At 43.8% G+C, this 26,156-nt stretch overlaps 10 protein-coding genes across 13 annotated transcripts; 6 read left to right on the forward strand and 4 right to left on the reverse strand.

Annotated features, from left to right (window-relative positions):
- Window positions 1-1,937: 1,937 nt before the first annotated feature.
- sau (Golgi phosphoprotein 3 homolog sauron) lies at window positions 1,938-6,594 on the reverse strand. Its single transcript, XM_002132626.3, has 6 exons — window positions 6,321-6,594; window positions 5,836-6,241; window positions 3,039-3,166; window positions 2,852-2,970; window positions 2,614-2,789; window positions 1,938-2,548 (listed from the first exon to the last, which is right to left on the reverse strand). The coding sequence occupies exons 2-6, from the start codon at window positions 6,052-6,054 to the stop codon at window positions 2,300-2,302; spliced, it is 891 nt and encodes a 296-aa protein (XP_002132662.2). The 5' UTR covers window positions 6,055-6,241; window positions 6,321-6,594; the 3' UTR covers window positions 1,938-2,299.
- A 145-nt stretch (window positions 6,595-6,739) lies between these two features.
- On the forward strand, window positions 6,740-7,566 carry LOC4817051 (protein C10). Of its 2 annotated transcripts, XM_033380745.1 has the most exons (2): window positions 6,740-6,819; window positions 6,889-7,566. In XM_033380745.1, exons 1-2 carry the CDS (start codon window positions 6,745-6,747, stop codon window positions 7,267-7,269), a joined length of 456 nt encoding a protein of 151 aa, XP_033236636.1. In that variant the 5' UTR covers window positions 6,740-6,744; the 3' UTR covers window positions 7,270-7,566. The 2 variants fall into 2 exon arrangements, with proteins under 2 accessions (XP_033236636.1, XP_001356634.2); XM_001356598.4 differs by having other exon boundaries at window positions 6,772-7,566.
- papi (tudor and KH domain containing protein papi) lies at window positions 7,262-12,394 on the reverse strand. Of its 3 annotated transcripts, none has more exons than XM_033380743.1 (5): window positions 12,190-12,394; window positions 9,302-9,614; window positions 8,405-9,223; window positions 8,230-8,336; window positions 7,262-8,163 (listed from the first exon to the last, which is right to left on the reverse strand). In XM_033380743.1, the coding sequence occupies exons 2-5, from the start codon at window positions 9,595-9,597 to the stop codon at window positions 7,661-7,663; spliced, it is 1,725 nt and encodes a 574-aa protein (XP_033236634.1). In that variant the 5' UTR covers window positions 9,598-9,614; window positions 12,190-12,394; the 3' UTR covers window positions 7,262-7,660. The 3 variants fall into 3 exon arrangements, with proteins under 3 accessions (XP_033236634.1, XP_015036051.2, XP_001356635.2); XM_015180565.2 differs by having other exon boundaries at window positions 9,302-9,666; XM_001356599.4 differs by lacking the exon at window positions 12,190-12,394 and adding an exon at window positions 10,596-10,831 and having other exon boundaries at window positions 9,302-9,666.
- A 760-nt stretch (window positions 12,395-13,154) lies between these two features.
- mio (GATOR complex protein mio) lies at window positions 13,155-16,372 on the reverse strand. The gene is made up of 5 exons (XM_001356600.4): window positions 16,132-16,372; window positions 15,896-16,069; window positions 15,588-15,839; window positions 13,546-15,523; window positions 13,155-13,476 (listed from the first exon to the last, which is right to left on the reverse strand). Exons 1-5 carry the CDS (start codon window positions 16,250-16,252, stop codon window positions 13,386-13,388), a joined length of 2,616 nt encoding a protein of 871 aa, XP_001356636.3. The 5' UTR covers window positions 16,253-16,372; the 3' UTR covers window positions 13,155-13,385.
- A 51-nt stretch (window positions 16,373-16,423) lies between these two features.
- LOC6902937 (protein CEBPZOS) lies at window positions 16,424-16,884 on the forward strand. The gene is made up of 2 exons (XM_002132627.3): window positions 16,424-16,680; window positions 16,740-16,884. Exons 1-2 carry the CDS (start codon window positions 16,551-16,553, stop codon window positions 16,871-16,873), a joined length of 264 nt encoding a protein of 87 aa, XP_002132663.2. The 5' UTR covers window positions 16,424-16,550; the 3' UTR covers window positions 16,874-16,884.
- Window positions 16,861-17,179, forward strand: LOC4816848 (uncharacterized). Its single transcript, XM_001356601.4, has one exon. The coding sequence runs from the start codon at window positions 16,890-16,892 to the stop codon at window positions 17,133-17,135; it is 246 nt and encodes an 81-aa protein (XP_001356637.3). The 5' UTR covers window positions 16,861-16,889; the 3' UTR covers window positions 17,136-17,179.
- Window positions 17,180-17,242: 63 nt separating this feature from the next.
- Window positions 17,243-18,416, forward strand: daed (daedalus). The gene is made up of 2 exons (XM_001356602.4): window positions 17,243-17,994; window positions 18,059-18,416. The coding sequence occupies exons 1-2, from the start codon at window positions 17,344-17,346 to the stop codon at window positions 18,185-18,187; spliced, it is 780 nt and encodes a 259-aa protein (XP_001356638.2). The 5' UTR covers window positions 17,243-17,343; the 3' UTR covers window positions 18,188-18,416.
- A 2-nt stretch (window positions 18,417-18,418) lies between these two features.
- LOC6902938 (uncharacterized) lies at window positions 18,419-19,292 on the reverse strand. Its single transcript, XM_002132628.3, has 3 exons — window positions 19,152-19,292; window positions 18,645-19,097; window positions 18,419-18,583 (listed from the first exon to the last, which is right to left on the reverse strand). Exons 1-3 carry the CDS (start codon window positions 19,225-19,227, stop codon window positions 18,453-18,455), a joined length of 660 nt encoding a protein of 219 aa, XP_002132664.2. The 5' UTR covers window positions 19,228-19,292; the 3' UTR covers window positions 18,419-18,452.
- A 15-nt stretch (window positions 19,293-19,307) lies between these two features.
- On the forward strand, window positions 19,308-20,573 carry Uch (Ubiquitin carboxyl-terminal hydrolase). Its single transcript, XM_001356603.4, has 4 exons — window positions 19,308-19,451; window positions 19,593-19,733; window positions 19,789-19,931; window positions 20,000-20,573. The coding sequence occupies exons 1-4, from the start codon at window positions 19,416-19,418 to the stop codon at window positions 20,361-20,363; spliced, it is 684 nt and encodes a 227-aa protein (XP_001356639.3). The 5' UTR covers window positions 19,308-19,415; the 3' UTR covers window positions 20,364-20,573.
- Window positions 20,574-20,725: 152 nt separating this feature from the next.
- On the forward strand, window positions 20,726-23,435 carry LOC4817072 (2-phosphoxylose phosphatase 1). The gene is made up of 4 exons (XM_001356604.4): window positions 20,726-21,127; window positions 21,201-21,516; window positions 21,592-21,732; window positions 21,790-23,435. The coding sequence occupies exons 1-4, from the start codon at window positions 21,031-21,033 to the stop codon at window positions 23,000-23,002; spliced, it is 1,767 nt and encodes a 588-aa protein (XP_001356640.2). The 5' UTR covers window positions 20,726-21,030; the 3' UTR covers window positions 23,003-23,435.
- The last annotated feature ends 2,721 nt before the right edge of the window (window positions 23,436-26,156 follow it).

Raw genomic sequence — 26,156 nt, forward strand, 5'->3', positions numbered from 1 at the left:
CTGTCTTAAATTTTCAAACGAAAGATGCGAGTGTTCGTATGTGGAGTATGGGGAGTGCGATTGATGTTCGTCTAAAGGACATTTATGCTGGGCTTTGTATTCCATAAATGATAGCATATGATTCGTTCGGTCGATCTTAAAGCGTATTAAAGATAAAATTATTAAGGAATTAAATCCCTTAAAATAATAATTCTGTAAAATAGTTTTGAACTTAAGATCGTCTATATGAGATGTTGGGCTGGCTAGAGCTAGCAAGTTGATGGATAAAATTTAATAATTATAGAAAAGATATCCATAAATATTTAGGTGTGTATATCGGTTGAGGTACTGTCTGAAATACATCTTTTATCCTACGTATCCTGTTCTGTAAATTATCAAAAAATTCAGAGTTAATCTTAGTACTTCTTAAAAATCTTAACATAGTTTCATTGATGAAATATCTTAGAAACATTTATGCATATATATATATATATATTGTCTAGATAATATTTCGGAGCTTTGTTCTTTCTAAATAAAACTTTTGGATACATTTAGAACCCTTCATACAAAACCTCTCGCCATAAAGGTCCTCAATGGGCTATAATTAAATAAACTATTGTACTCGCTTTCTAAATAGAGATTGAATAAGCTGCCATCCAGCTGCTATCCAAAAAGGTAGCCCTGTTTCATTTCGTTTCGTTGTAAAGACCTCATATCCTCATATTTGAGTATTTGAGAGACTCCAGATCTTCCAGGCTTGCCCTGTACTATAAGAAGTATGTGGATGTGTAATTACATCTATTATATGGTGTAGATCCTAGTGATTGCATAGAGTAAAATGTATAGCTCCTCCGAATATCTACACACGAGTAACTTCTGAAAATATACAAGAACCCTCCCTAGATCTAGCCATTTAAAGGTCCTCATCCAAGCATAGCAAGTACTAAAGGAAATTGGTATGTGTATGCCCCAAGTATTATGTATCAGGAATGAAATATATCGATCCCCGAATTCGCATAAATGGGTAGAATTTTGCAAAGTTGCATATACATATTCGTTTTATATGGTATGTATGTATATATATATTGTATTATATATTTTATTAGGCCTTTAAATATCTAAGAATTATTATTATTTGACGTGCACATTTTACATTTACATAGATTGGGTTTTTTTTCGTACTCTTTTTTTGTTTGTTTGTTTATTTTTTTGTCTCTTCTAAATTTAATATTTTGTTTTCTTCTTTTTCTTGTATATATTATGTTTTTATTTTTATTTTTTAACATTTAGAAAAGGTTTTCTCTTTAGCATTTAGAAAATGTTTTTTTTATCTTTCATCAATTTTAATGTTCCCGAAATTCAATAACAATTTAAAATAAAATAAAAAGGTTTCCTAAGATGAATGTCTCTGCGAGTGTTTCTGTCTGTCTGTTCTTCTGTGTGTGTGTCTGGGGCAGGTGCACATATACTTTTGTGTGTAGCTGTACTTATAATTCAATTTAAACAAAAAGCGAAAGTGCGGAATTTAATAAACGTTTTGAACTGATACTCCGCCTGGCAATCACAAATTAAATTGATAATAAACAACACACACAATTTTGGGGGGACATTAAAAAATATGTATATATATAAAGTATGTATGGTATGTGTAGGATATAGTAGGATCGTCAGACAAAAATATAGATTTGCACGGGGCGGGGGTGGGGGCTGTAGAGTTTTGCACGGCACTTACAATTAGGTGTTACAGTTTATAATTACAAAAACATTGCCATAGCTCCTATCTCTTGCGATCTGCTTCGACCTCCTGCACTCTCGTCAATCTCTCTCTCCCGAGCTACACCTCAAAGGTTAACTGATTTTTTTTTCTGTTTCGATTTATACTCAAGTCACATACTCTGGAACACAGCTTATTAAATATTTTTGTGGTTTTTGTTTTTTGTTTAGAAAAGAACTTCAACTATTGGCTAGCATATCGTTTCGTTTATTCGGAATAATTGTTGAATACGTAAAAGAAATATTTAACCGAAAGGTGAAAGGATCTGTTGATTGGATACTGTTTCGAATTTTGCAGCTTCTTTATATCGTTTATATATAGATGGTATATCTTTTATGGCTGCTCTTCTTCTGGGGGGTTGCTTAAAGTATAACATATATATTGATATTGATTGAAACTGAATGGAGGAGTCCCAGTCACAGCAAAAGTTTCGTTTCTTAAACAAAAAGCAGCAAAATGTATTCCAGATCTGTGTGTGTGTGTGTGTGTGGGTCTGTGTTTTTCTTGTGTGTGTGTGTGCTGTTGAGAGGAGTGGTGTCCCACATCCTATTTCGTAAACGCCATAAAGACCGCCCAAAGTATCTCATTCGCATTCGGCTTGGCCGCCTCCGTTTCAAAATCAAGATCCAACAGCTCTCGTACACGCTTCATGGCCACCTCGTAGTCATCATCGTTGAGCGGCGCAAAGGCATTCTCAATGACATCGCTGGCATGCGCCAGAAAGATTAGCGCCAGCATACGCTTATCCATGCGCTGTGGATCATTCACCCATTTAGACAACACTGAATCTTGTATCTGCAACAGACAGAAGGAAAGCTGGTTAGAAGGTATTCTTTCAGACGGGTTATACGCAGTCCTACCTTCTTAACCAGACGACATTTAACAACATTATCGTTGAGCGGATGTGTCGTCATATCGAATAGCAGAAAGTTTTGCTTTTCCGTTGTCAGAACACCCTTCTCCACCAGGTTCTTGGCCAGACGTTCGCGTACATTCTTTAGCTGGTAGCGTAATTTCAATGGATTCCAAGTTTCACCTGAAACAGAAACCATATCATTGTAATCATTATAGGATTAGCTGTAGGCTAATAATAATTACCGCTGAGATATTCAATCCAACTCTGGACCGTCTCTGGTGGATCTGTTTCCTTAATGTGTTTCAACGCCTCATCCAAAAGAACATCACCCGTCGCCTGATCAGATTTCAGTATCAATTTTCTATGAGACAAAAGATATGGGAATCATTTAAAAGGGTAGCACATATGTGTATTTCTTTACGACCCCACCTTGTACATAGGCCACGTCGCCGCATGCCAGACTTTTCAATCATCACACGTCCTCGGATGCCAAGTTCTATGAGAATGCAGCCCCGCAATCCGCTTGATATGCAGTCATTCCAGAACGATGTGTAACCCTGGCAACAAAAGGTTAAGAAATATGCATTTTAGACTCCATTGATAAGACGGAAAGTGGATGGCTTCATAGGTTTATTGTTGGAGAGAATCCCCTTGTGAATAATTATTTGTTTGATTGCATGCTAAGAACTTATGAAGGGCCTCTGAAATATGGCCTGGCTCCCTGCAATGAGATTTATTCTTCCGCGAACGATGCCAAGCGCAAAAGACAATGCCCGAGAATGCATAAACAAAATACATGCAATGCCATGAAGGCAAGCTGAGTGTTCGTTCTAGGGACCGATAATCCAAAAGACGCAATAGATTCCAGACCGAGGCTCGCGACAATGAATCCATAAAAAAAATACGCCTAGTGAGAATGCTCCTAAATTTTTAAAAACCTGCCCACCTCAACATTCATGATTTAATTATTTTTGTTTGTAATTGTAAATTGTAAAGTACATTGACACACCCTCTAAATGCATACAACTATACGTTGCACTTATGCAGAAGATCTATGTATTGTTTTAGGATCCATTTACACAGCAACTTTGTTTCTGGCTGGCTTCCATTGATGGAAAATGTCCGAAATCAGCCCCCGGCCCAAAGGTTGGCGGGGTTCTGTTCTCGTTGCTATAGCCTAAATAAATTCAACTGTTCAAAAGTTTAAACAGCTGTTCTGTTCCCGACAAAAAAAAGCCTCTTCGGCCCTGACATTATTATTATTTTTTAATATTACTTTTTAACTTTTTCTCCCGTGCAAGACGTGGAGAAAAACCATATAATTTGGTGATTTATTTGCTTTTTTTAGTACAAAAATATAAAATAATTTAGCAGTTTTTTTATGTACGATTATATATGTATGTATGTACATATAATTAAATACTGGACAATGTTTCATTGTTAAAGTATGGTTTAAAAATAGAATTTTTTGAATATACTATTCTTATATATCGATAAAGCCATCGATTGTTATGCTACCGATAAAAGGTAGCCATTAAACCTATTTTTCTTCAATTAATTGTCGAACCCTTATCACGTATGAATCATTCGAAACACCATAAAACCGTATCATTGACATTTAAAGGTTCTTTTATGCATATCTTTTCAAATATTGAGTGACGTTCCATAGGGCTGATAAGAAACGACGGATGAAAAGCAAGCGTGTGCTAGAACATTTTCTGTAGAACTTCCTCAAACAATTAACCAAATGGTGAAAAAATGTCTCTGATAAGAAGTTTTTTTTATTCTTTCTGCTGCCACACAGAAGACTTTCCAGAGAAACAATGGAGAGCAGAGCGACACGTTCACCGTCCACGTCCGTTCTCTGGTTCCACCCGGCCCGGCCACTGCGGGTATAATATACTACTAATAAAAACAAATAGACGTCGTATCACTCATTCACAGAGACATATATGTACTGGCAAATATACTACTAAATATATACAAGTCTACTTACATCACTGAGAACAACAATTGAGCGATAAAGCACCCGAACGAGCAGCCCAATGAAATACAATATAAAAAGCGTATTCCAATGAAGAAATTTGAGTATACACTCCAATGGGGCACGTATTTTAATGGCAAACATACCAAATATTATGCAAATATATTTCTGAATATCTCTTAATAATATGCAAATTAAGAAATAGACACACAGTGAGAGAGAGAGAGAGCGAGAGAGAGAGAGGGAGAAGAAAAACTCGTTTGATGGAATGCTTTAAAGCCCCCAAAGCCGGAGGCTGTCTCTGATTTGAAGTTTAAGGAAGAGTTATTTTAATCGCAGAGTGAGCGTTGTAATAGAAAGACAAGGAGTGTTTTCATAGCATAAAGCATTAAACAGACATTGTAAAAACATTTAAGAACTAGAGAAACAAAATGTAGGATGTAAACTCCTGTTTTATTACAAGGGATTGGAAACCAAGTGCTTCTTCGCTGTGGCATACACAAATTTAAAGATATGAGGGTCCCATTTCGTTGAGTAGAGCACTTAGCTATAATCTATAATCCAATATAAGGATAAACATAAACATAAGATCACAGGGTTCTTGATATAGTTCCGTTTCCCTATTAACACGGCAGTATAAAGTAATCCCTTGACCTTTTTTGTACGCTTTACTCGAAATACATCCAAGTAGCGGGCATTCTTTCCATCTCTTAGAAGGTATATTTATAGAAAACTGAGTAATTGAATCAAGTTTATGCGGCCCCAACAGCTGTGGTTTGGATAATCTAATCGGACTAAATGATAGAGCCAGAGAGCAACGCTTCATTCTACCTTCAGATATTAGACAGCAAACAGCTCAAAACCTATAGGAATCAGTTCTGCATAAATTAACATCCAAAAAGATTGGCAAAACGTCATAGAAGACAGATTTATGGCCACAACAAATGGGGGGGAGGGGGAAACGCAACTTTAAAAGCCAGAGTTACTTATATAGGAAAACATTCATAGTTTATTGCACAACAGACCTCCGAATGGGAGGCGAACGCGCAGGGGGGCCACGACATGGAGGTGTCGCAAGCCAAAAATGCAACAAAAGGGGAAAGAGCAAGATCACAGTCGAAGCTAGTTGCCGATGCTGCAAACATCTTCAGAAAACAATTAATTAGCGCTCGAGCGCCAAAGATAAGACGGGAACGTACATACTCCACTAGCCTGTCAGAGTGTTTTTTGTGGGTAACGCACCTCTTTATCCTTGAGACCCAACAGCAGGACCTCCTCCATAAGCGTTAGCCGCGTCTCCTTGGAGTCACCATCGTCGATGTTATCCTCCTGATCCTTGCCGCTGTCATTTGGATCTTGATTGTCGTCAGGTGTATTGGCATTCAACCCACCAGCTGCACCCTCCGCACCGTTCTCGCGGTACTTCACGGTGCGCCTGACCAAGCCATCCGTGCGATTCATTTTCTGATGGAAGCTACTAATGTGATGATGATGTTGTTGTTAATGCTGGCTGTGGCTGCTGCTGCTGCTTCTGCCTGCTGGTTGTTCTTTTTGTGTGTGTGGCACAAATTGCTGACTCGTCGGCTGCTGCGGGGATGGTGGTTAGCCTGTTTACAGAGTGTGCGTTTTGCTGTACGCGCGCGTGTATCTGTAAATTTGGTGTGTTGTGTTGTTATTTCTGCTTCTTTATGCCCCCGAACTTTTCTCTGCTTTTCGCACACACGCACTTTTCACTTCTTGCACTAGAATGCACTCTACTCTCCCAAAAACTGCGTAGTCGTCGGGGCTCTCGTTGCTTGTATACCGTTTACTTTGCCAATATAACTCTGTAATTTAATATAATTTAACTACACATCCTAAATCTTTAATCGCATATCCTTGCGTTTGCTTTAATTATAAATCTTGCGCAAAATAAGCTTTTTTATTTGTGTCTTTTGTCGTCGCTTCTGTTTCTTCGACGTGACATTTTCTTGCCTAGTGTTGGAAAGCGTGTCAAACAGTGGGCTTAAACTCGAACTAATTCCCAATTTAATTGAAAGCTAATAACTTACTATGATATTTTATATTAAATTAGTATATAAAACACGCAGATTTGTACAATTTAATGAATATTTAGGCAGCGCTCAACAGCTGTTTGGCCAGGGTTGTAGGATGGTTTGCTATTTTTCACCTGCTATCGATAGTGCAATCGTTGTGATTGCCAGCTCTAGTAGAATCCCTGTGTGTGTGTGTATAATAAAAACATTGGGCAGCTGAAGGATTTTCGTAAATTTTCTATTGTTTTCATTGCATTAGTCACTGCCACGCCCACTTGACGCTGTAACCATGTCGTATTTGTCCAACTTCAACAACGAGAATGCCAAGCAAATACTCATGGACATCATCCGGTGTGTGAATCAGCCGGACAACTCGAAAAAGTTATCCGAGGCCAAGGCATCCGCTGGCAAGGAGATGATGCTAATGATGCAGCACGTCTTTCCACTGGTCATGCAGCTGCAGCTGGAGGTAATCAAGAGCCATGGCTTTCCCGGCAACCGCGAGGGCCTGGTGCAGTTCTCGCAGCTCATACGGGAAATGGAACGCGATGATATGGAAATTGCACGCCTGCGCAGTCAGATTCGGGCCATCTACCTTCCGCCCATAGCTATAAATACCACAAATGATATACTGATTTAATAAGAGAATGTATTATACTCTGCCCCAAGACTGTAACTAGGCTTAAGTTAACTTTCCACATAGGCGCATTTCTTTTTATACATTTGTGTTTGTTTCTTGTGTATTTTTACAAATTTTGTTCTGTCTATTGCTAAAACAATAAGTAACATGGCATATGGTTCATATCTATAAACAATTAAGGATTTGTGCCAGTCCACGACGTATATATATATATAAATTATCGTCAGAGTCAAGTCTAGGATATGTCGAGAAGACAGCCCACGCTTTCGGGGCGATAAAATAAACAATTTCTTCGTACCTATAGTTTAAGTCTTTCCTTAAAATCTAAGCATTATGTACACGTCAAGTAGTGAGAGCTGCCCCGAAACAATTAACAATTAAGCGAGGATAACTAGTGCATTGCATTCCCGTTTGTGGTGGGCGAATTGTTATTATTGCCATTCTGATAGTCTGTCGCCGTAAGTTTGATAGGATTTATGCTGGCCATGTCATTGCCATTCAGTTTGTGTTGCAGGTGCTCAAGCTGCTGGGCGAAATGTGTATCTTCCGCCGCTGTGGTGGAGATGCTATCGGCATCGTTTGTAATTGACATCGACATGGGTGAGAGCGGCGTCACGGGCGTTGTACTGGCACCCAACTCCTCAATCGTTGAATCACTTTGATTTGAGGGCGTGCTGGAACGTGAACGCACCGGATATGCATCATCTAGGGGCAGAGCAAAGCCATGCGCGATCATCAAGTCGCCTATGTTTAAATCAGCTCCCTCTGCGGGATCGAACAGCTCTACTCCTGGCAATGGTGTGCCCTCACGGGTGGCTGCATTCACTCCAGCCGTCACCTTGGGACGCTCCTTGTAGGTAACGACGCGGGCTATTAGCTTACGCCAGTGGGCCACTAAAAAATACAATGTTTGGTCTTAGTTATTTCCATTTGTAAATCATTTTAGAAGCTATAACTTACCCTCTGTCATCTCCTCAAACTTTGCTATCGATGATTTTTGCCATGTATTTGGCTCATTGCTAATGGTGGACTTGACATTGGCCAAAAAGCATTCCACCGCTTGGAATCTAAGGGAAATATCAACAAAAGTTAAAGCTTTAGCTATAGCTATACCTAAAGGTATGTGTCGTCTCACCTGAGTGTTAGGAAATCCGTGCGAAGCTCACAGATATCCGCTGGGGAGATATACTCGCTATCTCCATAATCCACAAAATAAAGATCAATCACCTGCTCTTGGGGATTGTATTGATTGGGCATAATGTCGACAATCTCGGCACGATACCATTTCTGATCAAACTTAAACACAGCGGCCACAATCTGGCCCACATAGGGGGCTGTCAGGATATGTTTGGCTCGGTTTTCCGAACTGCTATAATAGTTGGTCATCTCCTTGACCATGTCATCGAGTTTCTTCGACTGCGGGCCCACCAGCTGCACCCAGAATTTAGTGGGCGAGGCCACAGCGGAGACATAAACTTCCATGGGCTTGTCATCGCCACGGGCAGCCATCAGTTTGTCACGCGGCTGCATGGAGCTGAGCGATGTCTGCGAGGAGTATATGCTGGAGGCTATGCTATTGGTGGGCGAACGGCGTGGTTCACGGCGCTGCTCCACCTCCTCCACGGAGCGCAGAAGCTCTTCATCCTCTTCGATCTGATCGTCTAGTAGTTTGCGGGCAATGTTCACCTGCTTCTGATTGCCCACAATTGTGATCTTGGCCTTGCCATTCCGTCCATTCGGATCGATAGTGATCTTGGCCAACGAATTGCGGCCAATGTCCTGGATAATCTCGGCGCCTCGTCCGTACAGTTTGCTAGCCAGCCGCTGTGACACTTGCAGCTCCACTTTGACAATGGGTGCACGCTCGATTTCGCGTATAAGCATCACACGGGCTGCCTTTACGGCGTCTGGTACGCCGCTAATGTCGCAATATTTGTGTTCACTATCCTTGTCCCTGAAAAAGCAAACGCCCATGGCGGAGAATTAGAGATTGTTTCTTGTGTAACTTTGGTCAAAATTTAAATCCAATTACCGTAATCTTATCTTGGCCGAGGTCTTTTCCTCCATCAGCTTTATATTGGCTCCGCCGCGTCCCATAATCAGCGGCACATGCTCGTTATCCACTACGATTTTCAATACAATTTCCTTTGTACTCTGCTGCTGCTGCTGCTGCTCCAGTTCTATCCGATTCCTAGCCTCGTCTTGTTCCTCCTCATCGCTGCGATTCTTAAAGTACGCATACAGCATAGCACCTCCCAGGGAACAGAGTCCCAGGCCCAATAGCAATTTATATGTGGGCGTGCCACCAAAAGGAGTATTGCGTAACATTCTGTGGAGTTTCTATTCTAAAATATTTCAATTCGTAATCTTGATTATTCCTTTGAGCTTTCTGTCAAACTGCAACAAACAGATCAAAGAAATGGTGATGGATAAATTTTCTCAAGTTTCTTTCCAAGGTCAAGGTCGTGTAATTTGTTAGTATTATTAGTATTATTGCGTGTGGTACGGTACTGGTACGGTACCTCAAAATAGAAAATAATACGACATATAATACGCATTAATGTGAGTAAGTGAATCGATAGAAGACCATGGTTGGGTCTTCGCTTACATAAACACTTATCATTTTGTCACTGGACATTCAATTTGACAATTTCCGACATATTGCAGGCCGCAGAGCACAAATTAAATTTGGCAAACAATCCTCCACTCAAAAAGTGACTTCATAATTGAAATTGCCAGCGAGAGGTTCCCCCTGCACAGAAAATAGATGTGTGACGTTAGCCCCGTGTGCGAACACTATACAACAAATTTGCATAACTAATATGATATTGTGTATATGGTAGATCAGCTTTGGACAGGTTTGTTTTTCAATTTAAGAATGCATTTCTCTTTTGCAGCGAATGCGCTTGTGCGTCCCGAGTCGAGTAAATTGCATGACTTGTGCAGGATAGTGCTCTGAAAAGCCATAAAGTCTAGCAACTGGGTAACGCAATTAACCAAAATAGATACCGAAATAATGGGTTCTCTCTTAGCCAGTATTCACTGTCTATTGTTTTGTATACATATTCCATTTTTTAAACCCCAATAATTCACAATATTGTCGTAGCTTTGCACTGGTTCTTGGACAAGTTAAACGAGTTTATGCGCTCATATGTGTTATCAGACCGGTTTAACATTTATTTCCTCCAAATGCAACTAAATGAAAGTAAGCTTTTTTATCTATTTACTTTTTACTGATAACCCCCAAATTATGGGAATACATGGTAAACAACACCCAAAAATAACATAAGTATAGCACATTTAATTGATTTTTTTATAGCGCTGACCTTGATCGTGATTTGCTGTAGATTGTTTCGCACTAAAGCTTTTCCTTTGTGTTTTTTTTCTGTTTGCTAAAACAAATGCTTAAACTCAATGAAGCGTCTTATTTGAGTCGACAGATGAGTTGTTTGGTTTTTCCATTTTCATGTCGTCTAATTCGTTCGTAAATCGTAAGTTATTAGAAAATTATTAATTCTCGCGAGAGATAAAAGGCTTGCCGTCGCCTCTACATTTCAGTATAAACTGTTGAAAAGAAGGCATTTTGAATATTTGGCCCCACAAACGGTCGGTCGGGTTCCATTGAGAGAGAGAGAGAGAGCGCCGACATCAGCTGTTTTGGAAGCATACTCTTTCACCAATACACTCATACAAGAGAGCGTCTGGCTGGGTTCTTGTTGGTTTTATTTTGCCGGTTCATTTTGCACGGTAAATGTGGAAAAGAAGAGTGTATTGTTACTGTGTATACGTATGTAACAGGTGGAAGAGAGCGTTTCCGAACCGATAAGGTATAAATATATTCTTGAGCCCTAATAAGTGAAACTATATATTGGCATATATTGAATGCCAATTGGATCATTACCTTTTGAGTCCATCAACAAACAAACCAGATTACAGGGTATCACGTAGTCGTAGTGTGAACAATAGCAATTGAAAAATTGAATAGAGCTGCATAAGCACATGTACACACGCATATGGCTCTGGTAATTAACAGCAATACGACTATTGGCATAAAGGCAAATAATGAAAAGCAAACAAAACGTAAATTAGCTAGCGGCAGTGTCTGATGCAGAGGGAGAGGAGAGCGAGCGAGAATAGCTTGAACAGAACAGCGGGAGAGTGCGCAGAGTGCTAAATTTAGTGAAATGACATAATAAACCGTTCGCTTGGCTTAAGTTGTGGTTGTGACCCTCTCTGTACTCTCAAACAGATTTATGATCGATTTCTGAATGGCCCCCAGTTCCACAACAAGGATTACAGTTAGAATAAATAGATCACCTAACAAGTGTCGCCATTAGCATTTACCTAGCGGACGTTCCCGATTCGCTCGCACGAAATATTGTCTGCCAACAATTGTGCGTTCTGTTTGGCGAAGAGGTCACGCGGTGAAAATGCTTGGGATGAGTCGAATTTTCTATTGGCAAAGTTTCAAATTTTATTTCGCCTGTACGTATGTATTTATTGTCTCTGCCTGCCTGTTGCTAAATAAAGCCGAGTCCACAACAAATATCGACGTCATCTTAAGGTATTTAATAATCCGCGAGGCTATTTGGAGAAACTTTCTTGAACAAGAACCAAATCTATCATTCCGTGGATTATATTTGCATTTTAGATTTGTATGCGCTGCAGCTTGCGGCTACTTGCGGCTTTGTGAGGTTCTTAATGAAAAACCAGTTTGTTGAAGAGCAGAAGCAGCCAAAGGTAGAGATGCCACTCGTAAAAGGTCAATCAAGGGGTTACTAAATGGCTTTAAAGCTTTGTCAATAACTTGGATAGTTATGTACGCTACACACACACATAGGTATATTTTCCTGTGTTTGCGTACAACTGATAGTAAAAGTGCTACGAATTCTCTGTCGACCATTCAATGCGTTAACTTACCCTATGCAGCTTTCTTAATGCCGTCTTTATGTTCTATCGATTCCCTGGCTGTATTTGTTCTATATCTAATTCTTTAAGCCGACACTAATTAACCATTCACTCAATTCTTGGTTTGAAAACAACAAAAAAACCGAGTCTGCTTTATAAAAACGTGCAACAAGCCAAAAAACAACAAAAACGCCGAGTCCAGTGTGACCGCGAATTTATCGCTAAAATATACCGTCGGACCCTCCGAAATATACCAAAATATTCCGTCTCATTTTAAAAAATATACCGTAAATATACTGACGAATTCAAGTTCTATTATACATATTCCTCGATTTTGATATTCCGTGGAATATTACTTGCTATCTAGATCTCTCAGACCTGCCCACATAATTTTATGCAATTAATGAATCCATTTTCTACTTGACTGTCTTATTCTAAATACTTGCTTTTATATAAATCTTGTCTAAAAGAGATTTTAGCAAAAATGGTCAACCAAAAAAACGAAAAAGTATAGTCGTTCATATTGCTCAATTTAGAGATTCCGTTGAATAATTTTGGCTAACTAAAACCCTTAGTACTGCCCACATCATTTTAGACCATTAACGAATACATTTTCTACAAGATTGGCTAATATTTAGTCCTTGCTTTTATTGTATTTTGACTAAAACAAGGTTTAAACAAAATAGTTCCACAAAAACAGTCGCAATGATGCTGGTACATGTTGTGTGTAAGCCGTAGTATATGCCTTTTTATACCCTATTTCGTTAATTTAATATGAAGATGAAACGAATTATAACCCGATCCTGATACTTGTTGATCTCTGTATGAAGACAATAAGCTGCACAATATCGTTGATATAGGTTTAAAACAGAGAACAAAATGGTTATTGCATTAATTGGAGCCTGGGATAATAAACATATTCTCAATTCTTTAATATCCCAAGGGTATGCCCAGAAATTGAAATTGAAAGCGCGCGCTTTTTTCTATATTGTCATTTATTTGAATGTAAGTATAAAATGCATTTTGAGCAGCTAAAAGCTGTTAGGTCGTAATCACTAACTATACGGGTAGACATCCCTTTTTGTCTAAGTACAATGAACACTTTCTGAGTTTTAAGGCGTGCGCGCACACATTTGGAAGAAAAAACAACAACTTAAGGCATTATGGCATGGGCGTGTGTAGTGGCTCTGGCTGTTGCTCCTGAACAGCTAGGAAATGTCTCTTAGCGTATTTGGCTTGCTGCCATCCATATCAAAGCACCGACAATTACAGCAAGAGACGGGACATTCAGAGTTTTGTCTGCAAAGAAAAATAAACGGAAATAAACGAATGCTTTTCTGGGTTTTTGGAAGTAAATTAGAGACTCACTTGAACCACTGCATTATGTGCTCGGTGTGTCCGCCATGGCGACACGTCTGGCACCAAGAGAACCACTTCGAAAATGGCTTCGTTTGCCAGCCCTGCACCTCGGGCGTGGTGCTGAGCGTCTCGCCATTGCTCATGTTAATCATCGTTCCCATGTGCATCAGACAGAGCGAGCAGCGTGGCAGGGGCTTGCGGCAGCTGGGGCAGGACGACAGGCGATTTGTGCTGGTCGTGGTGCTCCGCGGACGTGGCTCGTCCAGCAGGGCATTCGACACGGGCTTGCCACAGAAGTTGCACGACAGATAAACGGTTCGCGAGCTGCGCGCCGACGCGCGTATGCCCTCAATTTTGATGTCAAGCTCGGCACGTTTCTCCCACAGACCCCAGCTGTTGAGGTAGTCCAAATAGCTTGAGATCCAGTACTGTATGCGTTTGTCCGAGAAAAGCTCCTGTCGGAAGTAATTGATGGCCACCAGGGCCACAGTCTGTACATCAAAACTGGTATCCATATACGACTGCAGTATGTTTATGCCATCGAGCGACTCTCCGGTGAGCAGCAGTCCATTGAGATCCCCGCATTCGATGGCCGACTGTATCTGTTGCTTCACATAGTCCGTCAGCTTGGTCTCCGACAGATATTTGCATGCAAATGCCATACGATCGGACAGCGAGACGCCTTCTTCTTTGAGCACAGCCTCAAAGTTGTCCTTTTCCATCGTGAGGAACGAGAAAATTGCCCTTAGATGTGGATCCTGTATCTGCATATTTGCACTGGAGCGTTGATTGCGCGACGTAGAACTACAGCGATCCGCATTGAAGCTAGACAGCGCAATCACCGTGATCCTGTACATGCTGGGGTCCCTCATGTTGTCCGCCGCAGAGGACAGGATATTGCAGGCATGCATTATCTTTAAATGGAACACACAGATCATGGCCGCACGGCTGTACTCCTTGCTGGCATATAGCTGGTCGATAAAACGCTCCAGTTCGCCCAGTTCAAACGCCCAGCCACAGAGCTGCAAAGCATGATCACGCTGTTCGCTCTTGTAGCACACGAGCTTATTGGAATTATTGATGCCATCTGGCCACTGCAGCAGCTGAGATTCGATGCGAGAGCTGGCCATCAAGGCCTCCGACGTGTGACCCAAATTGATGCCCAAAGCGGACTTCAAACCGGACAACTGATCATCGCAATAGACATTGTTCAGCGTGGACCAAACGTTCCTCAGATATGGCGTCAGATGGAGCTCGGCAAATCTCTTGTTATCCGGCTTGATTCCATAATCGTCGAGGGCACGCTGCCGAGTCTCGTCCACCAGATCCAGTTCAAAGAGTTCCGGCACCAGGAAGTCCACATTCAATGCGGAATGCGACCCGGGACCATTGTAATCCAGGGAACTGCCACTGTTCAGGCTACAGCTGCTCGTCGGCTGCTGTGTGGGCGTGGCCGTGGCCGTGCTGGATGTGGGCGAAGCGGGAGCGTAGAGAGGCCTCTGCATGAGCAGCGGCAGCTTCCTCCGATTACTATGCGCTGTATGTAGTGTGACAGGCAGTCGAAAATCAAGGATGTTCACAGCATCCGCCAGCAGCAGGGCCCGCTCAAAGTCACGGGAGTGCCAGGAAAGGCAATTAACGAACGCAAACTTTCCACTATGATGATATTTGGAAGGAAACGGACTGATCTGTCGCTTCACATGATAGATCTCTCTGGAGTTCTCGTTCTCCACACTGCGAATGTCATAGAGCGTGATGTAGGACGAGTCACGCTGCAGGGACGACAGCAGGCTGTTCCTGGTGGGACACCAGGCAATCTGTAGATGATTCCTGGAGGATTGTATTTGACGTAGTGGCTGCTTAATGGAGCGCACATCCCACAGCATAATGATGGAGTCTACATAGCTGCAGAGATCATTGCCATTGGGGGCCACCGAAAGCCCTTGGACAGTCTTTGTGGGGATGCTCTGGCAGGAGGCATTGTTCTCTAAGGGATTGTGGATTAGGGATTACATTAGTGTGGGTTTATGGCGGAAACCTCTGCCACTTACGCCTCAGATCGAACAGCTTGATAATCTTCTGGCTCATGCCTGCTATGAGCATTCGATGATTGCGATCCCAGCAAAGAGAATTGGCGGACTCGGCCTGGCCAAAAAAGTTTGCCGTCTCCTTGGGCACACCCCGTTCAGTGTCCCAAATCGTTATGCACGAGTCGGAACGATGGCGATCGTGGCCTACGGCCAGTATATTGGCATCCATCTCGCTCCAGGCTAAGCAAGTGCACATCCGCTGCTGTCGCGGCGCTACAGAGGAATTCAAGAGTTAAATGGAACCATAGCGGTGGATAATCTCTACCCACTGTACTCCCAGCTGCTGTCGTAGGTGTCCCGAAAGTTACATATCCCAATCTTGCCATCCGCCAAGCCCACGGCTATGATGGGCTGATGGCTGTGGTAGGACGCAGCCACACATCGGGCATACTGGTACCGCGACTCGTTGGCCAGATAGTTAACCGATATATAAGGCAGGCGACCTGGTGGGAGGATGGGAAGTGAAAAGTGTCTCAAAAATACCCATATGCTAGATCGCACTCACTTTTCTGTGGGGCATCATCCTTGCTGCGCAACTCGTACAAATTGATTTCCTGGCCCCACGAGACGAACTTGTCGTGAAAGTTGGGAAACCAACTGAGGCCGTGTATATTGCCACTCATCATAAGCTGTTTTCCATTCGGTTTAATGTCTGTGGTGCAGTTTCCTTCCCAGATTTTCCCAGGCGACACCTAATTGCGTCGTGTTATCAGTCGCAAAAAAAAAGTGAGATAAACACACACACACACACACACTCACGGACACAAGGCCGGTTAATCAGCTGTTTGTACCGCTGTCATTTGGCCTTGTTCAACACTAAGCCATAACTTCGTAAGAAATATTTTTTGTTTTTATCCCGTGACGAATTTTGTTAACATTTAACTTTTTACACGTGTCTTTATTTATTTGAATTATATCACTGTAATGTTGCCGAAAACACCCAAGCCTGCACTTTGGAGATTCATCAAGGGAAGCGCCAAGACTCTGTTTGTAGTGGAGGCGGTTTGTTTTGCTGCCAGCTACGGCGTGTATTACCGCATGAACACGAATCGAGGCAAGTCCAGTACAACCTTTATATAAGTTTCCGAATTAAAAATAATTCCCATTTTGCAGAATTCCGCCAGCATATCCACGAGAACTATCCCTTTGTGCTTGATTACTATTACAAAATCGGCGAGATCGTAGGCGACAACAAGGCCCGTCAGTCGGACGCCAGCTACTGGAGCACCTTGAAGAAAAGCGACTAAACACCCATAATTCCCCATGTTTGGCAACCCGTATTTAAAGTCCCTGCTGTGGCTTGTGTCTTTCGGGGGCATTGGCTATGGCCTGATGCGGCTGACCGAACCAAATGCCGAGAAAATTGAGCGCATAAAAGCCTCTGCCCGTGGTCATCCAAACCAAACCGACGATGAGAAGAAGAAGGCATTGTTTATGAAGCGTTTGCAGGAGGCGGCCAGCACCAGTGCACCAATATACAGGACACCAACAGGGGACAAAAGAGACTAGTTAGGAACTTTTTTCGTTTAAATATATGTAAATTGTTAAACAAATTCGAAAAATATTAATTTTGAGCATTTAATTAATTTGCGCTTTGTTCACACTGGTAGGTGGGACAGTGTTGCAAAAAGCGCATTTGGCTCAAAGAAGAAATCGGATGCTCTTTGCTCTGGATTTGCATTTTTTGTAGTTTATTATATTAGATCGCAGCCTCCACATGGCCCCGGAATATGTGCCATTAGCATCCTTTGCTAATATTCCCTCTGCCGTTCAATTTGACGCCAACGAGGATTTCCAAAAGCAAACCCATCAACAGAAGCTGGACAAACCATTTTTGGGCTTCAAGAAGCGTTCCTACGTGAGGACTAGTGTCAAGATGGATACAATGCGTGAACGGGAGTTACTCAAGACGCTGTTGGTGGATAAGTCCAGCAGCTTTTCGAACAGCACGATACCCGATTGCATCTGCTACCGGGACCTAGCCTCGCTGACCGACGAGGATCTGCAATTATTTGGTTTCAAACCGGAGCAGCACCGCGCCGAGATGCTGCAAATATTTGCCGAAATGGGCAACCAGGATCCCAGCTATGATTACCTTTGCAATTCGGAAATGGCCAAAGAATACAACTCTCAGATCATAGGCAAAGCCACAGAACATACCATGGCGCTGTGTTCCTCCTTTGAGAACGCCAATTCCAGGATGAAAATGATGCCCGTGGAAGATCTTGTTGTCGGGGATAAGCGCTATGCCAGTCGCTTTGCACTGGAGACATTGGAACAGATGTCCAAGGATCTAAAGAAGATTGAGAAAACTGTCAATGAGTTGCAGAAGATAGATGATAACCAGGCCAATGGAGGCACCAAGAAGGTTGGAAAACATACATAGTTTGGATTTTTTAGTGGTTTTTTATATGTATCTTTGTCGCTTTCAGAAAAAGTTAAAATTCGTCACTTGCGCTTACTATGCAGCCATGGCTTTGGGCTTGTCCTGTGCCTGGTTTTGGTGGTGGTCTAAGCATAATGGATCTGCACGACTCGACAGGATCTCGCTATCGACTTGAATATAATCTATGCACTCCACTCCCTTTGAACACAGATTGCTTTCCAGCCTCTCATAGATTTCGATATTTTTAAGTGGAAAACGTGAGCATATAAAAAGTGTATTAACAAATTGTCTACAGACATGACAAGAATAGCCATATAGCACCATACATATAATCTCTGCAGCATTCCCCTTGGAAAAATATGACTTTCCAAAACTTCTCATATAATTAAAAAGAAAACTTTGAATATTCTGTAAAAACGTGCATGAATCTTTATAGTTGATTATTTTAAGCTTAGTTCCTCGGCCAGCAGTAGAAATCCCAATTTAACGTAGGCATCGACATGCTCCGGATACTCCCAGAGCGATGTATGTGCTATCAGATCGCTTCTCCGCGTGCAATGGGCAATATTCTCTACAAACATACATAGAATACATATAATCTCCTAGAATATACCCTAACCTAAACCTCTCACCTGAAACCTGTATCTTGACCAGCGCCTCCTCTTCGTATCGCTCCGCGAGTTCTCGGGTAAAGGCCACAAACTGCGACAGCCGCCAGGAGCGATAGAATATGGTGTCTGCCGCCGCGCCAGGTAGTTTTGTTAGCGCACGCAGCTGCCTCAGCGTTTCGCGTGTGTTGTTGGCAATGTCCCCGAAGATCGAAGCAATGATGGCCAACTTGTTGCACGGGAGGATCAGGTCGTCTGGATAGGCAGTGCTGATGCTGTCATCATCCTCGCTTTTCTCCAAGCACTTGGTCTTCTTGGCCTCAATTGCATAGCAGATGGCAGTGCCCCGCTGCTGGGCTAGCTGCCATTTTGCATAGTTATCCTGAAGTTGTTTCACCAACGTTTCCAGACGCGTTTTGCAGGTGGCCAAGGTGGCATCGTGACTTGTGGGAGATTGCAGGCGCGGGCTGTCCAGATCTGTAATTGTACCGAAGGTAAAACTTACACAGACTGATGACTAAGCTAACTCACATCGCACTGGTGTTAAAGATGTAGTTCTTATATCTGTTTCGCTTTGTTTCTGCGGCGTTTTCTTTGTTTTGCTCATTTTGTAAACAATTTAGAGATAGATTTCGATAGCGATATCGATATACTTCTACAGTGCAGCACTGTGAAAAGCATACTTTTTGAGCGCTTCCCAACACATTGACACCACAAAAGTGCCGGTAATTCTCAGTCAAAGCCATTTTGCTTGCAAATTTTGTTCGAACGTATAAAAAGTAAAAATAAAGAAAAATGTCGACCTGGACGCCACTTGAATCCAACCCCGAGGTAATTACTATAGTTATTAAGTGCCTGATTATTCAAATTTCTGCAACTGGGATATTGGCTGATTGCCGGCATTGCAAAAAGTGCTTTGCTCCTTTGAAATTGGCAATTATAAGACGCCATTGATATTGTACCCATTCCTAGGTGCTGACCAAGTACATACACAAGCTAGGCGTGTCGCCTGCCTGGTCGGTGAATGACGTCATTGGTCTGGACGAAGATATGCTCGAGTTTATTCCCCGTCCAGTGAAGGCTTTCATATTGCTCTTTCCATGCAGCGAGGCTGTAAGCGTTTCCTCTGTCCACAAACAGGTCCCGTTCTACACACATTTTTTTGCAGTATGAGAAACATCGTGCTGAGGAGCATGAGCGCATCAAGGATGTGAAGGAGCAGCATCCCGACGATCTGTTCTACATGCGCCAATTTACTCACAATGCTTGCGGCACTGTGGCCCTCATCCATAGCGTGGCCAATAACAAGGAGTATGTTCTTTTTGTCAGAATCGAATCCAAGAGATCCATCACCTTAACCTATGTCTTTCTCCTTTCAGGGTGGATGTAACTGGGGGAGTTCTGAAGAAGTTCCTGGAGAAAACCGCCGCTTTGTCGCCAGAGGAGCGTGGCTCTGCTTTGGAGCAAGATACCGAGTTTACAGCCGACCATCAGGCTTTGGCTCAAGAGGGCCAGACCAATGCCGACGAACATGAGAGTGTGATCCATCATTTTATTGCTTTGGTGAACAAAGATGGCACCCTCTACGAGCTCGATGGACGCAAATCGTTTCCCATCAAGCATGGCAAGACCACAGAGGAGACCTTTGTGAGCGATGCGGCCAAGGTGTGCAAAGAGTTTATGGCCCGTGATCCCACCGAAGTACGTTTCACAGTCTTGGCCTTGACTGCTGCGCAGGATTAGGCTGCTTCCAAAAGAGCATACGAGAATACAATGATCTCTGATCTGCCAGATACACCTACATACATACATATACCACGTACATTATTATATATATTTGTAAACTGTCTTTAAGGCGCATGAGGGAACGCCATTAAGCCAGTTGAAACATACAATTTATGCATATATTTATTTAGCTTTGAGCCAAAAAGCCGCCACACCCAAAAGCCACACTGTAGGGAGAGCATTTCAAATTTGTAATTAAAGAGTAAACTCTTAAGCTTGAAGCTAATCACAAAAGATCCCATCCCGCTGTATATATTTGTTTAAATTTCCCCCCATTCAGGCGCCACCACTGACTCCCAAAACAGCTGATAACGCTGTGACCTCCAGTGCGCATGCCTTGACAATTGGATATGCTCCACGTCGTCGCTTGACAGTTCCATCCAACCCCTCTCTCTCTCTCTCCAATAATTAAACCAGGTTTTTCTTCCAGCTGTGAAAACGGTCTCACACGAAGTGGAATTGGAGCAATTAATAGGATTTTTGTTTGCCTAGAAAACTTCATTCTTTTAAGCAGCATAGAATACCCTCTGAGAGTGCCGCCATCGAGAATACTATATGCCCTGTAATAGCCGCTGTGGGAAGGGTAAGGTAAGGGAAGAACGAGGCGGAGCAAGGTCGTGGTAGCATGTTGCTGCTCAAGGAACTGATGCGTCTGGCCACGCAGCATCGCACCTTCTACTGCTATGTGCTGCTCAGCATTTGGATCTTCCTCCTCATAGCGGGTAAGACGGAGCAGCTGCATTTTTCCTAATCTTTTATATCTCTAATCCAAGGCATCCTCCTCCTCCTCCACAGGCATGTATCGTTATATGGGCAATGTGGAGACGAGTTCTGGTGCTGGGGCTGGCTTTGGCCCCAGCAGCTCAGGCACAATCAGTTCCTTGGGTGACACCTCGTCCTCCTCGTATGCTCAGCGTTTTGCCAAGTATCGAGTGCGTTGTGCTCCGCTTGGACAGCTGCAGCGTTTGGACGATGGCGGCATCTTGGAGGGTTGGAAGCTGCAAGGCGTGCTCCTCGTCATTCGTCACGGGGATCGTGGACCCATGTCGCATGTCCGCACAACAGGCATCAATTGTGGCGTGGGAGGGGGAACGGACAACCTGGTCAACAGGTGGGTTATGGTGCACGGTACACCTCCCATCCCATTTACGTAATATCTTACCTCTTACCTGTTACTCGTACCCAGATATCGCAGTTTCCTTCACAATTCGAGCAGCTCTGCTTCGGGTTCGAATCATATGTACTGGAACAAGGTGGGACCCTTTCATGGCTTTCCTCTGCTTCCAGCCACAGAGCGTGGCTGTCCATTGGGGCAACTTACCTACAAGTAAGTGCTGTCACACACTTCATATGGTTTATATCCGTTCTCTTCTATTCTCCTCAGGGGCATCTCTCAATTGTTGCATGTGGGTGACATTATGCATCAGGTGTATGCCCATCCATTGGGTCTGCTCCTCAAGCCGACACTCAATCGCGGGGCTATGGAGACGACACCGCACACGCTGCTCAATTCGGATGAGGTTGTGGTCTACACCACGCGCTATCGTCGAACCTTTCAGTCTGCCCTGGCCATGCTGTTCACACTGTTGCCAGCGGACAAGTGGCTGGGCCTGAACGTGCGAGAATCCCACAGCATGGCCTTCTGCTTCGGGGAATGCACCTGTGCCCAGTCGGCACTGCTCCGGAAACGACTGCAGGCCATGGGCGACACGCAGCTGCTGAAAAGATTGGATGTTATGGAGGCAATGCAGTGGATTGGCGGCACCTTGCTGCAGCATACGCCGAATGGAATCACCAATCCCTTTGAAGTTGTGGACGCTATGCTGACGGTTCTGTGCCACGAGGCGCCACTGCCTTGTCGCCACAAGAAACGCAGCCCGACGGCGAGGCCGACCAGGAAGAACCCCAACCAGGAGCTGGTGGATGTGATCAACATTGATCAGGATGAGGCGGCGCCCAATCTGCAGCAGGAGGTCAACAATGGCAACATCGAGCCAGAGTCCAACGAGGGAGACAATGGCAATCCCTCCTTGCCACAGGAGGAGGATCATCAAGAAGGTTGCGTGGAGGCGACCCATGTGGACACCCTGATGTCCTTTGCCGATGAACTGTCCAAGCGTTCTGCCGATCATGCGTACTACAAGCTGTCCGGGCTGCTCCGATCCTACGGAATGATTCGGCATATCGTCAGCTACATGCTCAAGATGATCTCGGGAGATCGCACAAAGTTCGTCCTATACTCCGGCCACGACTGCACCATGCAGTATCTTACAGCGGCGCTGGGAATCGCCATTAGCGAGGGACAGACAATTGCCTATGCCTCGCGGCTGGCCTTCGAGGTGTACCGCAGCGAGGCGCACACAGACTACTATTTCCGGGTCGTCTACAATGGGCGGGATGTCACACAGCAGATCGACTTCTGCGAGGGAGGCAAGAGTCTGCGTGTCACCCGAGACTCGAGGGGCAACAAGGCGGACCTGTGTCCCATCGAGAATATTATTCGCTTCCTGCACGAGGACTACTTTGCACCGCTGAATGCCACCAATTTTAAGGAGGCCTGTGGCACCACCAATCCACCAAAGGCAAACGAGTTCTAGGCCGGCCCCACCCCGCCCATCGAGGAGTCTCCCACGCACTTTTGAAACTGTGATACGTAGTTAACATGCCCCCGAAATAAGCCCGATTCCAGCAGCAGCGACCATTCCAGCTAACCATACATATAGTACATACATATACGAAACGACCGCATCTTGCGATGTTATTTATCTCAAGTTAGACGAATTTTTAGTTAATGAAAGATAATTGTTGATCCTGGAGTCGAAATCGATACATATCAAATCGTGAATTCGAGCTAAACTTCTTCTTAGCAAAACCGATGCATATCAGTGTGTGAACGTTTTCCTAGATCTAAGTCCAAAACGTAAGCATATCAAGCGAAAGTTATAAATTAATTATACAACAAAAGTGGAGGGAGAAAGCCTTCTAGATTTTAGTATGCCTTTAAATAAATGTTCCCGATTTTAAAGAATATTAACGAATATGTTGATTCCTGGAGCCATTCTTTGATGTAATAAATATGGATATTGCGCCATGGATGCCACTGGACGGAGAAGAATTCATTCCGCCAGGGGTAATGCATCACAGGCGTTCGCCATGAGTCTTAAGACATGATTCATGATCACTGATACGTTTTCCTGGTTATTTATTTGGTCATTCCGTACCACGAATTGTACTCTTTAATATCTGTATATATCTGTACATATCTGTAGTAACCACGAAGAAGAGTTAAGTGAAGCTGATCTGAACCACGTGAAAAAATCCTTCCGACCAACCAATTCCAATATACCCCATAAGCCACGATTTCCATTTGAGCAGAATCCGTTCCTTGGAAGAAGTTATCTCTTTGGCAATCGCAAGTCGAATGAATAGGATGGCCAAAAATGCATTCGGAGTTTTGTGCATTGCAACGCTGCTCTTGCTCTCTCATTCTGGCTGTCTTTCTCACATACACAGAAAGCGCATCCGAAAGAGGCAAGACAAGACGAGAATGATAAAGCAAAACGGGAGCAAAGACCCCGCCAAAGGCAAAGGCATACAACAACAACAACAACAAAAAAAGAGACAACAGGGCAGTGGAGCCACAGATAATACTTGTACAGTGTTGGGGAGAGGGCGGATTGAAAGGGGAGCAACCGCGCAAGTATAGCTCACACACGCGCACACACACACAGTACACAGTACACAGCACAGACACACGCACACAGCGAGTACACACAAAGTAAGAGAGTGGTTGGGTGAACGAGAGGGTGGGGGGAATATCGCGCAATGAGCGTGTACCGTACTGAGAGCCCCCCACAAAGTCCGACGACAACGAACAGCGTAATGTAAAATCGTTGCTCTACAGAAAACTGAGAGCCTGATGACATTCAGTACATTTTGTTACTTTTGTGCACGCAGCCGGCGGACCCCAGAGTGTTCCGAGTTGGCCGCCAGCTGGAGAGGAGCCGTACACCAGGAGGAGAACCTACGGCTCCATTGCGGGGAATGGAGCCCGCGACCGCCGATGGAGAGGGATTACATGTAATGAAAACGAACACTGCCAGTGCCAGCCTCCTTTCAGGTCCCTTACCATAATCCTGTGCCCCATCTCCGAGAGAATCCTACTTCAATCTCCATCCAGGGTGGAAGAGCTGTAAAAACCACGTCCACGTCCACGCCATTTTTGTCGTAACGGGTCCCCTAGGGGCCATCCGCACTCGCATGGTGCATGGTTGTGTTACATTGGGAAAAGGAGCCCAGATTTCGTAGCGAAGCGATGCACTTTTTGCAAAAAATAAATACAGCAAATGCAAAAATGTACGCGTCTGCGAGTGTGTGTGTGAGAGCGAGCGAGAATGGGGCGGAGCAGGTGCGCGCCTTGTTTCGCGTGGAGGAGATTTGCAGTCAAAGGCCTTCCCATACACAAATCTCGATACAAGTTAATACATGTCCAAGTGCCAGGGCTGTATCAGTGTGTGAGAGACGGGCGAACGTCATTGCTCTCCGTTTGCTGTACGCCGTTGTGTCTGCCTTCGTCTCTTGGGGTGTTTTGGTGTGTGGGGGCTGCTGGGAGCTGATGCTGCTGCTGCTGCGCTGCGACTGAGATGCACTTGCATTGCCTCTTTTGCTCTCTGCTTGCCTTCCGATTTTTTTCGAATCTCTCTCTGGCTCCCTCTCTCACTCAGCTGCAGTAACACATGCAAGCGGTGTCTGGTGTGCGTTTGTGAAGGTGAATGCACTTGCACAGTGGGCTCACATCGGTTGATAGTCGGGTGAAAATTGGTGGAGTAAAGGTTTACCAATGTTTTTCGTTTTTATGATCGATTAAAAGTTTTCATTGGCGAAAGCATATATTTTCTGTATACGATTTTTGATTATACGAATTAGCTGCTAATATTGTACTACATATTCATCTAAAATGTACCACTTTCCAAATTATTTTATCCCACTGTACCGACTAAAACATCGATTGCATTGCTCTTTTGCTTTTTCTTTCGTACCGTTTATGTCTGGCTCGCTTGCTCTCATTGAAAAACGTTCAAAGCAGGAGAACACACACACAGAAAGAGAGACAGCAGTCGGAGTCACACACATACACGCAAACGTAGAACTGGGGCAATCGACTGCATTTGGAGGGGAAGTAGGAAAGAGTAACCGATGTGGAGGTGACGTGACATGACTCTTTCCTCCCGCAGTCAGTCTCTATCACTCTTTCTCGCTCTCGCCCTGGCCGTGTGTGCATTTTTATTGTTACACAAGTCGTCGTCGGATCCGGGAATTTGCTTCTGCATCGGTGCTGCGTCTCTGTTACAAAATATTGACGAAGAAAAATCATACAACGTTTTTTTCAAACTTTTTTTTCAACCATTTTTCATTGGTACGCGTGCAACGGAGGTCGGGGTAGAAGTACCCCCAAAACAGGGTCCGCTAGGAGGATTGCTACCATTTGGAGGGAGGGGAGTCTTCTATGGGCCGCTAGACACACATTCGTGTGGTTTTCATTTTGGGGAAAAACTGAGGCCAGGATTTTTCCTAGCCATAGAAAACGGCGGGGCAATAGATGCAACCAGTTGGAGTTGCATGTGCCCCCAATAGGTGCATTCGTTGCATCGGATTGGTCTGGCACTGGTGCTGCTGCTGCTTCGGTGGTTCGTTCATGGATCGTTGGTCTATGTCGTCTGCGCTCTGTCTAACAGAAAACTCAAAGAGTTT

Source organism: Drosophila pseudoobscura, chromosome 4 (assembly GCF_009870125.1).
Source record: "Drosophila pseudoobscura strain MV-25-SWS-2005 chromosome 4, UCI_Dpse_MV25, whole genome shotgun sequence".
Lineage (NCBI taxonomy): Eukaryota > Metazoa > Arthropoda > Insecta > Diptera > Drosophilidae > Drosophila > Drosophila pseudoobscura.

Bases quoted from the DNA above. Each gene is read 5' to 3' on its own strand.
- Uch (XM_001356603.4), top strand. From the start codon at position 19,416: ATGTCGACCTGGACGCCACTTGAATCCAACCCCGAG. The intron at 19,452-19,592 runs GTAATTACTATA...ACCCATTCCTAG, and splicing joins CACTTGAATCCAACCCCGAG to GTGCTGACCAAGTACATACA. The intron at 19,932-19,999 runs GTATGTTCTTTT...TTCTCCTTTCAG, and splicing joins AGCGTGGCCAATAACAAGGA to GGTGGATGTAACTGGGGGAG.
- papi (XM_033380743.1), bottom strand. From the start codon at position 9,597: ATGTTACGCAATACTCCTTTTGGTGGCACGCCCACATATAAATTGCTA. The intron at 9,224-9,301 runs GTAATTGGATTT...TTGCTTTTTCAG, and splicing joins TCGGCCAAGATAAGATTACG to GGACAAGGATAGTGAACACA. The intron at 8,164-8,229 runs GTAAGTTATAGC...TGTATTTTTTAG, and splicing joins GTTTGAGGAGATGACAGAGG to TGGCCCACTGGCGTAAGCTA.
- LOC6902938 (XM_002132628.3), bottom strand. From the start codon at position 19,227: ATGAGCAAAACAAAGAAAACGCCGCAGAAACAAAGCGAAACAGATATA. The intron at 19,098-19,151 runs GTGAGTTAGCTT...GTACAATTACAG, and splicing joins ATCTTTAACACCAGTGCGAT to ATCTGGACAGCCCGCGCCTG. The intron at 18,584-18,644 runs GTGAGAGGTTTA...GTATGTTTGTAG, and splicing joins GGTCAAGATACAGGTTTCAG to AGAATATTGCCCATTGCACG.
- LOC4817072 (XM_001356604.4), top strand. From the start codon at position 21,031: ATGTTGCTGCTCAAGGAACTGATGCGTCTGGCCACGCAGCATCGCACC. The intron at 21,128-21,200 runs GTAAGACGGAGC...CCTCCTCCACAG, and splicing joins GATCTTCCTCCTCATAGCGG to GCATGTATCGTTATATGGGC. The intron at 21,733-21,789 runs GTAAGTGCTGTC...TATTCTCCTCAG, and splicing joins TTGGGGCAACTTACCTACAA to GGGCATCTCTCAATTGTTGC.
- mio (XM_001356600.4), bottom strand. From the start codon at position 16,252: ATGATGAGTGGCAATATACACGGCCTCAGTTGGTTTCCCAACTTTCAC. The intron at 16,070-16,131 runs GTGAGTGCGATC...TCCTCCCACCAG, and splicing joins GGATGATGCCCCACAGAAAA to GTCGCCTGCCTTATATATCG. The intron at 13,477-13,545 runs GTGAGTCTCTAA...TTTTCTTTGCAG, and splicing joins CACATAATGCAGTGGTTCAA to ACAAAACTCTGAATGTCCCG.
- daed (XM_001356602.4), top strand. From the start codon at position 17,344: ATGGCCCCGGAATATGTGCCATTAGCATCCTTTGCTAATATTCCCTCT. The intron at 17,995-18,058 runs GTTGGAAAACAT...TGTCGCTTTCAG, and splicing joins CCAATGGAGGCACCAAGAAG to AAAAAGTTAAAATTCGTCAC.
- LOC4817051 (XM_033380745.1), top strand. From the start codon at position 6,745: ATGGTTTGCTATTTTTCACCTGCTATCGATAGTGCAATCGTTGTGATT. The intron at 6,820-6,888 runs GTGTGTATAATA...TCATTGCATTAG, and splicing joins CTAGTAGAATCCCTGTGTGT to TCACTGCCACGCCCACTTGA.
- sau (XM_002132626.3), bottom strand. From the start codon at position 6,054: ATGAATCGCACGGATGGCTTGGTCAGGCGCACCGTGAAGTACCGCGAG. The intron at 3,167-5,835 runs GTGCGTTACCCA...TTTTGTTGCCAG, and splicing joins TGGGTCTCAAGGATAAAGAG to GGTTACACATCGTTCTGGAA. The intron at 2,790-2,851 runs GTAATTATTATT...TTTCTGTTTCAG, and splicing joins TTGGATTGAATATCTCAGCG to GTGAAACTTGGAATCCATTG.
- LOC4816848 (XM_001356601.4), top strand. From the start codon at position 16,890: ATGTTTGGCAACCCGTATTTAAAGTCCCTGCTGTGGCTTGTGTCTTTC.
- LOC6902937 (XM_002132627.3), top strand. From the start codon at position 16,551: ATGTTGCCGAAAACACCCAAGCCTGCACTTTGGAGATTCATCAAGGGA. The intron at 16,681-16,739 runs GCAAGTCCAGTA...CCCATTTTGCAG, and splicing joins CCGCATGAACACGAATCGAG to AATTCCGCCAGCATATCCAC.